The 17,003-nt window shown below is 37.8% G+C and overlaps 1 protein-coding gene across 3 annotated transcripts in view; it reads left to right on the forward strand.

The window, feature by feature from the left end:
• BMP5 (bone morphogenetic protein 5) overlaps positions 1–16,776 on the forward strand; it is a 55,615-nt gene extending 38,839 nt beyond the window's left edge. For all 3 annotated transcript variants that reach the window (XM_015859227.3, XM_015859226.3, XM_085543844.1), the window contains 4 exons: positions 2,701–2,898; positions 8,225–8,301; positions 9,873–9,983; positions 14,460–16,776. In XM_015859227.3, the coding sequence (XP_015714713.1) occupies positions 2,701–2,898; positions 8,225–8,301; positions 9,873–9,983; positions 14,460–14,609 (536 nt within the window). In that variant the 3' untranslated portion in view covers positions 14,610–16,776. The remainder of the gene's footprint in view (positions 1–2,700; positions 2,899–8,224; positions 8,302–9,872; positions 9,984–14,459) is intronic.
• The last annotated feature ends 227 nt before the right edge of the window (positions 16,777–17,003 follow it).

Here is a 17,003-nt window from a genome sequence, read left to right on the forward strand (position 1 = left end):
CAGAGCTCTTGATGCTTTTCAGAGTTGGGGTACTTTGAAATAACTCCTTTTCAGAAATAAATTGGCAAAGCTTTTCATTCTTAGTCTGGACAAGATCTCCCCAGTGTCCCACCTACACTTTTTTTTTTTTTTCTTTTTTTTTTTTTTTTTTTTTTTTTTTTCTTTCAATAAAGGATAGACGTTCTGTAAATGCAAACTTTCTTTTGCACAGAAGCTACCTAAAATGAGATAACATATGTGGTTTGCATTTCCAAACCAAACAGTTCAGAGATCCTCCTTGGAAGAAATATAATGTCTCGAGGGCAGTGTATATTTTGATTGCTTTGTCTTCTGAAAGTTAGAGTTAAGCTAAGGTATATGATAAACTGAGAGAGAAAAGTTTAATGACAAACTCACTGAAGTCAATACAAGTTTTCCTTTTGACTTCTCTGGGAGCAGCTTCAGTACATACACTATTCATGAAATGAAAAAAAAAAAGGATCCTAAAAACTCTGGCTGACTGCTTAAAAGATCAAGCAAATAAGGGAATAAAGTCACATAAACTGTTTCTCTGTGTAAAAAGGCTGTGGGTTACAGGCTTAATTTTTTATGGTATATCTCTATACCCTGAATAACTAAGTAAGCCCTAACTTGTGGAATCTTAATAGCCATCTCATTGCTGAAGTCTAAAGGAAACCCAGAGGAAACTTAATAATATTAAAAGTTGTTTTAAAGGGAGTTCACATTGGTTTGAAGGATATTTTGCTTCGCACACAATATCCACCATTGTAAATTCAGAGAACCTAGATTTAAATTCGGAAAACCTACACAGATCTTTACAGCCCTCAGTATATAAATCTAATAGTATTCTTAAAATGTCCACCAGTGATGTATTAATCTCTTATAGATAAAATTAAAATTCTGAAAGTCACTGAAACGAAAAATGAAGAAAAATAATATAAATATTCCCTCTAGAAATGAGAGGAAACTTGGAACTTTGTGGTAAGAGGTTGGTTTGTCCATGAGTTGCAATGAATAGAGAATAGTCTGTACAGTTTTTCGTATCTGACTTGCGACAGAAAATTTGAACATATAGAAATTAATGTTGCTGAATTATTTAATAGTTGCATAAATAAATACATGAAAAGAAGAACTAAAGAAACACAAGGCTAAAAAGCCATTTAAAATGAAATCAGAAGCTTCAACAAATATATTTTTCCTTTGCAGTCAGAAAAGTAATTATCAAAATTGTTCAGAATATGTTGCCAATTACTCTACTCCATAACTGCTAACTTTCTCAGTTCTTCTCCTGCCTTTGCTGGGCTCTCTGTCACTGGAAACATCTTAAACCAATTTAAAGTGCTACACCTGAATAAACATGTTGTAAAAGTGTTTATGTATTGAAGTGGGTCAGTTCAAGGTATGGTATTTGGCTGGAACTTCTAATTTCTCTTTTTACTGCAAAAAGGCTGCCAGAAGGAGGAAGTCTGAGCTGAATTAATACATTTGTTACAGTGGAAGTAGAATGGAAACTACTTTAACCACAAATCAAACTGCCTCTTTCATTTACGCCAGTGATAGAGTTTTTCTAAGAAATATAGACTCTGGCATACAGCCACTGTAGGTTTGTGTTTGAAAAGGAAACCTATATGCTTATTTCTATAAGGCCGATTCCTATGCTTATTTGTAAGTTCTTTTTCAGGGTGAAGGAGCTAACAGTGTTATAGGTTTGCAGAGCAGATGCTCCTTTGTTGTCTGCATGACAACCTTTCCAGGCAGCTTAGCGGAGTCCCCAGTACAGTGATGCCTCATGGGCAGTGCCGGTGCCCACACCTCCCCATTTAAAAGACCTCCGTGTCCCCCACCCAGCACAGCTGCACAGCTTCACATGACACTGTCTCATTTTCTGACGGTTGAAGGGCTCTGCATAATACACGTATGCACAAAAGCATTTATGCTGCCAAAATAAATTCTGTTAAGAGCAAGGGTTTATTTGCTAAAATGTCACTGATGCAATTTCAGTGAGTTGTTTTGCTTTCTTTTCTTTTACTGAGGTTTAGATCCTATAATATAGTGAGGTTACCACACAGACCTCGCTGAACAAATATTTTAAAGAAATATGCACATCCCTTGGGAACAGAACCAGAGTCAATAATGTCAATATTTCAAGCCCTGTTCTCTGGAGTGACTGAACTCCTTCCTACCTTTACTACTGAATGAACATCAGTTTGAGTCACACTGTATGATATTTGTTTTTAAAGTAAAGGTATATTTATTATACACACTTCTCTTTGCTGCACACTTGCTTTGGGGATATTGGGTTTCACATCTGACACCCAAGTGATGCAAAAACTAGATGACTGCATTACATTATCCTTTTGATAGCTGATAGACTTTAATGGGCCTCATTATTTTTTTACTTCAATAGATGTGTACAAGAAACTGAATTAAAATATCAACACACTGAATAAGATATGTAGTGTATGGAAACTACAATTTTATGCAATGACAAACTAATTGGAAAGCAGTAGAATTGTTGAATTTTTTTTGCCTTTTAAGTTTTACTCAGCAAAAGGAGGTCAGGATTTCTTTTTGTGTAGCTTCAGGATTGTAGACAAAATTCTTACTGTGCTCCAGTCAGAGGTGGAACTCCCACAATGGCTTCAGAAGGGGTAGAACCAGATCTCATGTATGCAACTTACAATTTCCATTGCTTTATAGGTCGAAGTATCAATGTTAAATCTGCCGGCCTGATTGGAAGGCATGGGCCTCAGTCAAAACAGCCATTCATGGTTGCGTTCTTCAAGGCAAGTGAAGTGCTTTTCCGTTCTGTCCGAGCAGCCAACAATAAAAGGAAAAACCAGAACCGCAACAAATCCAGTAGTCATCAGGAGTCCTCTAGGATGCCAAGTGTTGGGGGTAAGACAAAGCTACTAGTCTCTGATTTACTAGTCTCTGTACAGTAGTTATGGCACCTGCTCAAATGCAGTGGAGTCACAGCTGCTCATTGGCTGAACTGTTGGAAACTATTCCTGCTCTATTTCTATCTTTCTCCACAGCTTTGCTTAAACCACCTTTGTTGTGTCAGCTGAGAACATGATCTAGCTTGTGTGTGTCAGTTCACCTGCATGTATTATGGGCTCTTCAGAATATATTTTGGAAAAGGTTGTATACAAGCTTGAAACTTGTCCTGTGTAGCAAGCAGCTGGATGAGATCCTTGCTGCTCATGAAAACGAGGTGGAGAGAGGGCTGTCCCCCAGCTACTTCTCCAGAACTGAACTGGTAGTTCTCCATTAGAGTCCAGAAAAATTATGCTCCAATTCTTTCCTGGAATGCTTTTTTCATCTAGATGGTAAAGTCACTTTCTAAATATTCTTCTGTTTTGACCAAATAACTCTGGTTTGCAGGGACAGGATGTGAAAATGTGTCTTTGTAGAAGTGTGGCAGATCTAGTACCAGTATATCAAAACCTCAATGCAGATGCAATTCTTAAGCACCATCTATAAGTAAGCAAATTAATATCTTGATGTGGAAAGAATTCAGACTTGGAGTGATACTCAACTATTTGTGAAAATGCATTATGAACATTATGTACTACTTTAACCCATCTCAACAAATCTACACAAATGCAATATGGAGAAAATATAATATACATGCGTCAGTTATTCTAGTAGCTGGGCAGACGTTCACAGATTTGGCATCAGAATCCTCCTACCACTAAAATCTTCAAGGGAACATGAGCTCTATGTAGTGCATTCAGACTGTGCCTGCTTGCTATGCACAAAGGATTGAAGTGTTTATTACTTACCCATTTATATTGTGGTTGAGCTTCAGTTAAAAGGAGAAAAATCAAACATCCATGCTTCACAGGACTTTGGACCATAACTACAATCCCCAGGGTGCATGGAAATATTGCTTAATAGAATCACAGAATCACAAGGTTGGAAAGGACCTACAAGATCCTACCCTCCAACCATCCTCCCTTTACCATACCTACAGAAAACCCCTAAAACATATAAACCATATCTCCTATCTCCCTATCCAGATGCCTCTTGAACACTGCCAGGGATAGCGACTCCACTACCTCCCTTAGCCACAATACCTACAGTTTCAATTCTTGACAGAATAAGCATATGGGCCTTGGAGTTGCAGTATGTGAAACTGGAGCCCTGGCATCAGATCATAGTATAAATGTCACAGTTGATACCTACATGCAGTGGTACATTACGTGCAACTTGTATGAAAGATAGAAGTCAAGGAAGGAATATACATTTGCCTAAGTAAGTTTAACTTTCTTCTTAAGTGTGTGGATTAGATGGTTTGTGGTTTCATGTCTTCATATTAATTGCAGACCATTGTATCAGGTAAGCTGGTGTGACTGCTCACCCCTGATTAACCTGTATTTGAATAATTCAGAGTATTAAGACAATTACTACATATAAACACTGATGCACATATTTATTATTCAGTCTTTCTCCTTTAATTGTAGGAAGTTCTGCCACATTCTGATACTAAAACTTCTATATTCTAAAATATGGCAATGTTATGAATGAGAGAACATGCAAGAGCACAACCTTCAGCTATCATTAGTTTGTCAATTCAGGTTCTATATAAAAACATATTATGACTTTCCTGACTGTTTCATAGGCATAACTTTCCCTAATTTTTCAGTCAGAGCATTCAATATGACTGAAATTAAAATTCTTATAAGTGGTTTGAAACATAAAAACTCAATATTTACTTCCTGCACGCACAGATATTAGTCAAAATCACTATAGAGATCCTTGTAAAAAGTTGTTTGTTGAGTTAGATCATGGTTGGACTCAATGATCTTTAAGGTCTTTGCCAACCTGAGCAGTTCTGATTCTAGGATTCTATGTGGGCATATATTTTGATCCTATGTACCATGGGGCAACTGTGGATATCTGACATGGCAGCAGGTAAGTAACTACTCGTGGAGAACTGAGCTGAACCTTTAATGCCTATCATTGAGAATCAACACCCTAAGAGCTAAAAAAATGTCATAGGAAAAAAAAGGTAGTATTACTCATTAAAAAGAAAAGAGGATTTGGGTATTATAGCTTAGAAAGACTAATTTACCACCCAAGATGATGCTACAACAAATTATTTAGTATTGCAAATGTTCATATCTTGACTTGTGAACAGCTTTTGATACTATCTCACAAGACATTCTGGGGTCCAAGTGCATTCAACAGAACTGTGTTAAAAAGAAATAAAGAAAAAGAAGGAAAGAAAGAAGGAAAGAGAAAGAAACAGAGAAAAAAAAAAAGAAATTCATATTCAAATAGCATGTTACTAATAAATGTAAAATTTGGAAGGGTACTTTTAATTATATCTTATTGAATCTCTTCTGGATTTGATTTGGTCCAACATTTTATTGGTAATTTGGATGATTGATGACTCCCCCAGATCTGGTAACTTCTGTGAACTTGCTGAGAGCACACTCTGTCCCTTTGTCCAGGTTGTTAACAAAGACAGTTAAAAGTATTGGCACCAGTACTGGCTCTTGAGGGACACCCCTTGCAACCAGCTGCCAGCTGGACTTCACACCACTGATCACAACACTCTGAGCCCAGCAGTCCAGCCAAGTTACCACCCATTATATTCTTTACCTATCCAAAACACATCTGATCAATTTGGCTGTAAGAATACTATGGAAGACATCTTAAAAAACTTTCCAAAAGGAGTGGGAACAATACCCACTTGCAACTAGCCCACAGAGCCCTTCTTGTTCTCCATAATGCCTGCATAAGGCTTTCAGGAGGATTTGATCCATCGATTTCACAGAAGCTGAGGTTAAGCTGATTACTCTTCCTGAAGATGGGTGTGGTATTTTCCATTTGTGAATCATAAGAAATATTCCTCAGTCATAATGAATACTCAAAAATGGCAGGGTGTGACTTTGCAGTGATGTTGATCAACTCATTCTCCACCCTTAAACTCATGCCTTCTGCTCACATAGACCTGTATACTTTTGATTTTCTTAAATGCTTTCTAAATATTTTTATTTTACTGTGTGGATAGAGTTTCAGCCAGTAGGCACAGGAACTCAAAATTACTGAAGGCAAATCTTGCTGGTAAAAAACAAGGTAAATAAGGCACTGAGTAGCATGACTGTTCTGAGTCCTTATCACTAAGGTCCTCTGCATGGTTGAGCAATGGATCTGCATTTTTCTTAATTATTCTCTTGTTCCGAATATACGTATAGAAGCCTTTCTTGCTACTCTTCATATTCATCAAAGCTTCAACTCCAGCTGAGCTTTGGCTTTCCTACTACTCTTCCCTGTACGCTCAGTAAATATGTCTATGTTATTTCTCATTCTACATTGATATTATAATTATTTAATAATAGAATTTGAGCTCAGTCAAGAGTTTACTATTCAGCCATATTAGCTTTGTTCTATCTACTTGGCTTGCATACTTGATGCTTCACAGAGGTTCTCCTGGCAGATCAGATCAGCCAGCTATACCAAGCTCCTTTGGACTCCAGCTCAGTTTCCCAGATCACATTGAGAAGAACTCTATGTCTGAAAACTGTCCTGTTCTCCTGAAGCCCATGTCTCCAAGCAATTCTCTTGTTGATCTGCATCACCTCTTTTGAACTTTCAGCTCTGTGATCTCATGGTTTTAGCAGATCTCATCAATATTCCCAACCCTAGTTTGCTCTTTATTCATTGATTTACACAAATTCATCAGAATAACCAGCAGTACTTCAAAAAAAGTATTTGAAGTAGATCATTCGGCAGTGTGTTTTTGCTTTAAAATTCCCATTCTGTGGTCTACTGCTAGAAAATCATCCAGAAATCACATGAAATAATTGTTTTACTTTGTGTAGCACTATCTCCAGTTTTGAGCATTGCATCTTCAGAAAGACACAGACAAACTGAGGAGAACTCAAAGAATCAACAAAAGCACAAATGGGAGTAGTTGACAAGAAGTAACTGGTAAATTTGTAGAAAAGCTCATTTACATCTTCTGCAGACATGGTGAGGCAATACAACAGGTTATCTCAGATGCTGTAGAACTCAATCTTGGAGGTTTTTAACTTTAGGCAAATAACTGTCAGCAATACTCAGTGTATAGTGTTTCCATCTTACTGCAGAAAACTTAAGTTATCACAGCTCTTTTATAGCCTACCAATCCTATGACTTCCTGGTGCTTAACTGTGAGCTTTAATTAATGGTATTACTAATATTTCTAAACATATATATAAGCTTTTCATTCATTTAAGCTGTAAGGAACTTTGCAGGATCTGAAAACTAATTCTAGAAGAACCTCCTCTCTTCTACAGTTTCTGTGGCATGTCATGGAGTTCTTCTAGTCAACCAAAAGCTCTTCCATATTCTAGAGTACAATGAATATTGATTTTTATTTTTATTTTTCATACTGCTCCCCTGCATATCTTATTGACACTCAGTTTAGAGCATTAGCATCCAGGGTGCTAATGGGGTGAAGGCATGACCACACCACCTTCTTTTCCTATTACTCAGGGGCAGTAAGGAACAAACACTACATTTTCTCAAGGCTTAAGGTTGTCCTGGAGAAGAATACGTGGTAGGTTCTGCATGTCCTTCAATCCTGACACATCTTTCACTGCCTGGAAACATTCAGAACTTTAAATAGCAGCTGTGATTATACGCATGTACATTATTAGACCTAAAACTATACATCATATACTGATTGATCTTTCTGGAAGTAAAGAGTACAAAACATGCTAATATTTAAATAATAGACTTCTTGGAGTTTTGTTGATTGAGGACCTTTTATTTATTTATTTTTTTCTCACTGTTAACTTATCTTTTGGATGGAGCTATTTTATTTACCTCATGATTAAATCTGTGCCAACATGCAGAAGACTTCAGTGTACCCTGGTTGTCATGTACCCTGGCAGTGTATCAGGCTGTCGGTGTACTGCTTTAATTACCTGTTCAGTACTATCAGAATTGTTACTTAGCTAGCAAGCAAGCATAAGTCATATTAATCTGCTTTTCCTAATACTGTCTCATTCCTGCAGCATGCACACATTGCATCAGGATGACACTGGTGATTCTGAGTATCCTACTTTACATTGCCTTTATGATCACCCCAAGGAGTATAGATGACAGTATGTTTGTCACCTTCCTTTGAACAGTTTAGTCAGGAGTTAAAAAACAGCTATCTCTTTTCAGTTCTAACAGTGTTTCTTAAATAATAATAATAATAATTTTTATTTTCTTCCTATAGATTATAACACAAGTGAGCAAAAGCAAGCATGTAAGAAACATGAACTTTACGTCAGTTTCCGAGATTTGGGATGGCAGGTATTGTTATAAATTCTGTTTCCTATTAATGCTAATTGGGACAGTCTACTTTACAGTCTCCCAGGATTTACAGTATGTTTTCCTCATGGTAACTGGTATTTCACTGATGAGAGACAAAATGCTTTAAAAGCATTTTGAAATGAAACCCCATCACTGTCTCTCTACCTTTTTCGGTGCTGTTCTCTTAATTGTTTTGCAAGCTTTACTGGCTCTACAATCTGAATACATTTGCTGGAAGATAAATCTGAACCATTACTTCTGATCTGTATAGGTTGGCAGTAAATGAAACCTAAATCCCTACAGTTGTTAATAAAGGAACTTTTGAAATTTGCCCTCAAGTTTTCCTTGTTCCAGTCTTCTGTGAGTCAAAGGGATTTCAATGGGTCTGGACCCGTAGACAATGAGAACTTAAATCACTGTTCAGTGCTCTTTAAAACACCAAAGCCAAATTGACTGAAGTCCTAGGAAAAACTCTGTCTTTTGTAAAATAATATGAAAAAGAAGATATTTCTAGTAAATGGCCACAAAGACAGAAGCTGAGCTGTTATGAGGAAAAGAGAGAACAGTCTAGATGTTTTTTGGCTGAACTGAAATTCTGAATTTTGTAGTGTGTTTTTACTCACAGCAGCCTGAAGAAGTAGGAATAGTATTTTCACAAGTTCACAGAGCGTAAGTATCCTGTCTGTGGTGACAGAGCAAGCTTGTGGTATTGACTGGAGCTCAGGCTTCTGAACAAGTCAGCACTGTCTTTTTTGGGTATCACCAGTTCTTTCCTTTTTTTGTTGAAACATTAAATTCTGATATGCCCCATGATATACAAGGCTTACAGATCAGTCAGTCAAGGTGGTCAAAGAAAAAATATTTTTTTTCCACCAAAAATACTTGAAAAAAAAATCAGTGTTGCAAATGGAGATCCAAAGTTACACTGTATAGTATTGAATTTGTGAGGCTCAGGATGGAATAAGATAAAAAAGAATAAAGAAAAAACAAAATAGATTATCTCCCTACTTCCCATGGCAAATCCATTACCTTTGCCTAGCAAAGGAGGCATTCAGCAAACTAAACACATTAAAATGTTAATATTTTTGTATATTTTCCTTGGGATGTTCCTCTCACTATACAGTCTGTGTTGCTAGATGTCCTCAAAATTAACGATTCAGTGGCATTCAACTGAGTAATCTCTAGTAACCCTTAGTCTCATGCAGTATTACGATTAATAGTATTGAATAAGATGAAGAAAGAGGACATATATATTAATTACATTTATTACACACACAAAAAAATTCTTCTTTCTGGGAAGAAAAGTATGCTAATAAATATGTTTGGACCTTTAATTCCCTTTACAGCCTCATTAGTTGGTATTCAGTTCAGTTTAATTTAATTTTCATTGGAGTTTTGCAGGAAGAAAGCAAATACTTTTATTTTTTTGGCAAAAAGAAATATATTAACACGCCACATTATGTAGTTCATTTTGTCCTTGGACAAGCCTTGGATAGTTTGATATAGTTCAACATTCTCTGCATGAAAAAAAATAAAATAAAATAGAGTAAATTTATTTGTTGTGATTTCAGGACTGGATTATTGCACCAGAGGGCTATGCTGCATTTTACTGTGATGGAGAGTGTTCCTTTCCTCTCAACGCCCACATGAATGCAACAAACCACGCCATTGTTCAGACACTGGTATGTCTGTGCCTATGTTGCACTTCCCTATTTTGTGCTTGTGTCTTGGGGAAGGGCCTGTCTCTTCCTCTCCGTTTACTAGCCTCTGGATTTTCATTATTTCTGTGAAATTACCCATTTCAAAGACATGACTTGATTACACTGGAGAACAGACAAATTGTCCAAAATAACCTGGGTGATAGTAATAGTAATAGTCTCGTGCGGGTTGGAAGGGACCTTAGAGATCATTGAGTCCAACCCCTGGGATTCGAGCCTCAGTGCTGCAGAACGGCACTTCTACCACTTGTGCCACAGGGGGATTTGAACAACCGGGCCCCAGTGTTGCAACGCAGCATTCCTACCACCTGTGCCACTGGGGCACACCGATAGGTTTCCCTTCAATTTGAAAAACAACAATACATGAGAAGATTATGTTTTATTATTGAAGCATTGTGTAGACAAGAACCAAAGGGAGTCTCTGGTTCCCCTGATTATTTTTTTTGCAGCTTATTGAAGTTCCACGCTAGCATCTACATGCTGTTCCTTCCAGAAATGTTGACACTTGGCCACTCTGTGGACCTCTGTCGTCAACTGTTGGCAAAAAAACTTAAGATGTAATTGAATGTGAAGCTTTGCAAGCAGATGTGTTTGCATGTAAGAAATTGTGTTCAGTCATGCCTGGCTAACAAATATGACTTATAAGTAAGTGTGCTTGGATTTGTTGCTCTGCCTGGTACATGTAAAAGAATTGCAGCCAGCTTTTTGCCTCTGCCAGTTCTCATGTTAGTCCTGTGCATCAACCAGAGCTGCCAAAAAGATGATCTTAGTTGGATCAGATCACAGGGCCTCCTCCTGCCCACAAGTGTTCAGCTGCACTTTGGTAAACACAGCAGCTCCAGAAATCAGGACCTTTAGAATGCAGTGCCACAGGTCTGATGAACTGCCTTCTTTTCAAATGTGGCAGCTGAAGAATTGTCTCTGAAAATCATTAGTATTAAAAGACTGATTAAGAAATGGAGGAATGAGATACACTAAGCAAGAAAGGAGTGGGAGTATGAAATGTGAAGATAAAATGGTTGTAATTCCTTGTGAGCTTCCGGAAATGTCAAAACACTTACTTGTCTGAAATTAGAGAAATATGGTTTTGTGATGTTTGATTTTGATTGAAAAAAAATATAAATAACAGAACAACTTCAGAAATGAGTACAGCTATCACCTTCCTGGGTGGAGAGGAGAGGAGAGGAGAGGAGAGGAGAGGAGAGGAGAGGAGAGGAGAGGAAGAGAGAGAGGAGAGGAGAGGAGAGGAGAGGAGAGGAGAGGAGAGGAGAGGAGAGGAGAGGGAGGGGAGGGGAGGGGAGGGGAGGAGAGGGGAGGGGAGGGGAGGGGAGGGGAGGGGAGGGGAGGGGAGGGGAGGGGAGGGGGAGGGGAGGGGAGGGGAGGGGAGGGGAGGGGAGGGGAGGGGAGGGGAGGGGAGGGGAGGGGAGGGGAGGGGAGGGGAGGGGAGGGGAGGGGAGGGGAGGGGAGGGGAGGGGAGGGGAGGGGAGGGGAGGGGAGGGAAGGGAAGGGAAGGGGAGGGGAGGGAAGGGAAGGGAAGGGAAGGGAAGGGAAGGGAAGGGAAGGGAAGGGAAGGGAAGGGAAGGGAAGGGAAGGGAAGGGAAGGGAAGGGAAGGGAAGGGAAGGGAAGGGAAGGGAAGGGAAGGGAAGGAAGGGAAGGGAAGGGAAGGGAAGGGAAGGGAAGGGAAGGGAAGGGAAGGGAAGGGAAGGGAAGGGAAGGGAAGGGAAGGGAAGGGAAGGGAAGGGAAGGGAAGGGAAGGGAAGGGAAGGGAAGGGAAGGGAAGGGAAGGGAAGGGAAGGGAAGGGAAGGGAAGAGAAGGGAAGAAAAAGAAAAGGAAAAAGAAAAAGAAAAAGAAAAAGAAAAAGAAAAAGAAAAAGAAAAAAAAGAAAAAGAAAAAGAAAAAGAAAAAGAAAAAGAAAAAGAAAAAGAAAAAGAAAAAGAAAAAGAAAAAGAAAAAGAGAAATAATTTTGGTTTTCCCTGATTCTTTCTGATAGAAAATAAACTTTGCTTGTAAGAATTGCTATGTTACATAAAAGGGATATTTTTAGAAACTCACCATGTGCTGAGTCCTATCCCTTTCCATTCAACTTCTCATTTATGTACCTTCCCCAAGCCCAGCCATCAGCACAACATCCTCCTCTGCTCCAGATCTGAAGCCAGCAAGATTGACAAAAAGAAAAGTCAGAGACTGGGAATATACAAATTTGTGGTAGGAGGTTAACGTGAAGTGGATCAGCAATTGCTACTTGGCAAGGAATATAGCGGTGTGCCTAGAAGATGATGAACAACAGAATCCATGCAGTCTTGAACTAAAAAGATATAGGTCAGCAAAGCAAAAGTTTATCATTATGTAAACATTGCCTGGAAAAATTACCAATAACACTGAGATCCTCAAGTTAGAGTTCCCTGCAGCAATTATGGGCCGTTAAATAAGAAGTGGTCCAGTACTATTTTCTCTTGTGCATTTACTCTTTCCAAAAATAATTAATTTCCTATGCTTAAGAAATTTTTGTAGATTGTCCACTTTTTAAAAATTGGATACTTGGATTTTCTCTCATTTTTATGGCCTTTCTGGAATTGTATGCCTCCCTCTGCATGTACTGTACAATCGTCCAGTTGTGCAGCCAAAAAATCAAGACGCTAATTAAATTTTAACTGCACATAAATTAGATGAGATAACAGTAGTTGAATGCTTTATGGTTTAAATTATGCGCAATTCAGATTTACACAAGGTGTGCACATGGGGATGGCTTGAGAAACAATTATTCATATACCCCACCCTCGTCCAAATGTAATCATCTCTCAGCCATACTGATTACGCCATTCTAAAAAAGCCCACTCTTTTGGGTTGGGAAATGATTGTTCCTTGGTACCCCTCCAAGCTTTACTCTTTTTTTTTTTTTTTTTTTTTTTTTTCTCATTTGTAACAAGCATAGGAGAAATGTTGGGCAAGTACCTTTCACTTTTTTTGAGGTTGAACTTGGGTAGACAGAACACACAGATACATATAAATACAAGAAAAGCTGTATTTAATGAGTTGCATTATCTTTCTTCTCCAGTCAACCTCTGAAAATACATTGACATATAACTTATCTCATGATCATTTGGTTCAGGGCATCAGCAGGTAGACTCACACTGTCTTCCAGGCTTTTGAAATTCTACCTTTTGTAAGGATGCTCCCTCTTTGCCATGCTGTGGGCATTGCTGTTGTGAGGGGCTGCAGGGCTTTGGAGCTGGCGAGGCGGGGGCTGATGGAACCAGGAGTTGTTGCGGAGCAAACATCTGTTCAGACATGGCACAGTCATTCTTCAGTGCTTTGCTATTCATTTGTTAAACTGTTTTTAAGTGTGTGTCTAAACCCTTTCTAAACTGTTTCTTCAGGATTTATTATTGCTCATTTCAAAAGACCTTCTCATGGTAACAGTTATGTAAAAATCGTTTCCTGATAGACTGTTCTCTGTTGTCTGGCAAAGACTTGGGGCTTATATCACTGTAAGACAGATGGCTCTAACAGATTTACAAAGACTTAACATACAAATGAAACCTATTACTGCTGAAGTCTTCATCCATGCCTTAATAATCTCTTGCCCTCTCTATTACAACTCCCTCCTTTCTGGCCTCCCCAGTTTCCAAGTCTTCAGCATGTGCAGAATATTACATCCAACCTTCTTTCAAGTACAAAGAACTTTTACTTCCCCCATTTTCAGATATTTCCACTAGATCTTTTTCATTCTGGGATGCTGTTCAAGACTGTTTTTCTTCTCTTTAACCTTTCATTGATATATTTCAGCCTAGTGTACAGAAAGCCTTCTCTGTCTCAGTTCTTTCCCCAAACTTCCTGTCCAGCTGGCGCTCACCTTACAAATTGATTTTGACTTCAGTAGAAGTAGAGATGGATGCGTGGATACCTAGATAAGACTTTAAAATACACATGCTGTCATAAAATGCACATCTTACTCTTTCACAGACCGAAAACAGTGTTTCAATATAAGCCTTTGTCTGCACAGCATTTGCTTTCTGTCACAACTTTCCTTCATGCTGAAGGCTCTATGCAAGAAAGCATTTTAGCACATGCTGGAGTCTTGGTGAGACAAGGGACATGAGCATGTGCTTCATGTTAAACATCGTCCTCAGCAGAGATGGTACTGGCATATGTGTTTTCACAAACTGAAGCCTAACTTCATCTCTTTTCTAAATTTCATCTGAAAACCAACTTTCTATCTTGGCTGCTTTTCAATTAACTCTCCATCTGCTATTATTGTGTAACACTGCACGCAGGATTGAAATCAGAGCAGCATTCTGGAGGTAAGCTCTGCTTTAAAGTCACTAACTGAGGAAAATGTGCAACCACAGAACTGAATTGCAAAGATGGGTCTTGTTCTGATGTTGTCCTTGTACCTCTCATTGTGATACATGAGCTATGTATTTCTCTGTCTTTCAGGTTCATTTGATGTTCCCTGATCATGTACCAAAGCCATGCTGTGCACCAACAAAACTGAATGCCATCTCCGTGCTCTACTTTGATGACAGTTCCAATGTTATTTTAAAGAAATACAGGAATATGGTGGTGCGTTCATGTGGCTGCCACTAGGATGAAAAAAGTAGTAATCAAAAGCAGAGGGGTTTATTCAGAATTGTAATAAAGTCAAGATACAAGCCTTGCTGATGAGAGGGCAGTTCTAAATTTATTCCATTTCGTGTCATCTCTCATTTAAATGTACAGTATAATGTATATAGCAGCTTTTATTTATTTAAAAGTATATAGTTTCTTTTGTATGAGCAAAATTTCAAAATCATATATTTTATGGGTCACCTTACTAAGCTGTAGAACTTCAGAAATGCTTTTTTTGTTTTTGAATTGAGCATACTGGAACCTACGTAATTCCATTTCCATACTTTAAAGTAAAACCTTCGTATTGATTTTTTAAGGTTAGTAACTCGGGAATTTCTGTAACTGCTTCATATTGTTTGAAGAACTAAAATACTTTTGGTCGTATTGTGCCAATGAAAACTGTGGAGGGATATTTATTTAGAAAAAGGCACAGAAAAAAAAAAAAAATAAACAGGACTGCTTGGCCAAACAGATTTTTTTTCTCTTAGAAGTTCTGCTCCGTTAGAAAAAGTGAAATGTTGAACAGTGTTAAAGTAAATAAATAGTAGGTAGAAAATAGAAGTGAAGAGATTGCACATGTAACTATTTTCTTTAACGAGATGAGTGTAACTGAAGGAGCGTGCTACTTCTGCGCCTCTGGGCGGCGGGGTTTGCGAAAGGCTCAGAGCTTTGGGAATTCTGTGGAGACAGACTCTAGCCTCTATATCTGACCTTCCAAGTTAACATGAAACATCGAACTACAACGTTCTTACCTCAGTTCACATCAGTCCATTATCCATCACATCATGCTACTGTGGCAAATATTTTCATAATAATAGCACAAGGTGAAATCAAACAAAAACCCACACAAGCCACATAGGTGGAGTTAGTATATACTTGTGGTGGTGGTTGTTCACATGGGAAGTTGAAAAATACCAGTCATAAGGAGTTGCTGGATAATCTGCAGCCTACAGGCAGTCCCATCTTCTTTCCTAGTAGGTTTGGTTTAAGTAATGAAACGTATGATTGGATATCTTTCCTTTTTTTTCTATCATCAATTTTTATAACTTTGAAATTTCTTAAATCCATACATATTTATATTTTTTATTTCCCTACATTTTTGGCCTCAAATAAAATCCTGTGGTTGTGAATTGCACAATTTATAATGGCAGCATCGCCATTCTCACCACCAGCACCCACATGCTTGTTTTGATTTGAACACATTTGATAACTTTGGACACCCCTTTGTTCCAGCATTATGAAAATGAGAAAATCTAAACTCTATTTTCTCTTTATGAAGTGGTTAACTGTAATACGCCTTTATATTGAACTACCTTGATTAAAAGTGCTTTATAACAGTTCTCAGAGTGTTGTTAACAAGTGAGTAGTACATACCAGCTTCTCCTTAGACAACCTATTCATGTAGATGATAGTTTCAGTGGTTATTTAAGGCACATTTCAGAAAACTCAGATTATGACAGACTGATAAAATCAGCATGTGTGTGTGACTGTGTATGCATGCGAATGTGCAGCTGTCTTTTGTGCAGAAAGTAATTTATTTTATCTTGCTACTGGAGTATGACATACATCTTCTTATGCATACACGCAGATCTTTGAAAAAATGAACAGTTCTGATTTCTGTCTTCAGAGCTCTATCTCCTTAATACAAATACAAAGTTCCATTTTACACTTCCAGTTTTACTTTATACATACATTACCAACATATTTATGTTTAGCTGCGGTTTGTGAGCAATGATTTATATCAAGTTATTATGTCTCCAGTTGAATTACCAATTCAGAACAGCCAAATAAAAAAAGATAAATAAATAAAATAAAAAATATTTCAGGTTGCTGTATAAATTGGGCAGAAGGATATGCTTTTTAGAGCCTGAGTTCTTCTAAATAGAATTTGATGAAAACTACATTTTGGGTACATTAAGTAATATATTTTTAAATAATGGTGTACCATTTTGAGAATAAGAAACGGAAGATTATTGTTATATTATTCTATAAGATATGCTGTTGGAATATATTTCTATATTTTGAGACATAATAAACCTGTAATACTACTTTGTTCTGCTGTGATTTTGCTTTTGAGTCATGTGACAAAGTGACACCTACTTCATATCTTATTTTAAAATTAAAAGCAAGACATTGCTTAGAGTTATTCATGATTTTGTTGCAGTTTATTTTTATGAAAAATGACTTTTGTTATGTCTTCTGATTTGTCCTGTATTTTTTTTAAGCTGCAGCTGGTTGAACCATCTACTTCATTAATAAATATCACACCTTGAAATCATATTTCAAAACTGCTCGTGCTCCACTCAAAATGTACTAGAAACGCAAAAATAATTGTTTAAATTCTCCTTAAAAACCTAACTAATCATTCATCTA

Source organism: Coturnix japonica, chromosome 3 (genome assembly GCF_054131305.1).
Source record: "Coturnix japonica strain WE chromosome 3, WE-NBRP24, whole genome shotgun sequence".
In the NCBI taxonomy this organism is placed as follows: Eukaryota; Metazoa; Chordata; class Aves; order Galliformes; family Phasianidae; genus Coturnix; species Coturnix japonica.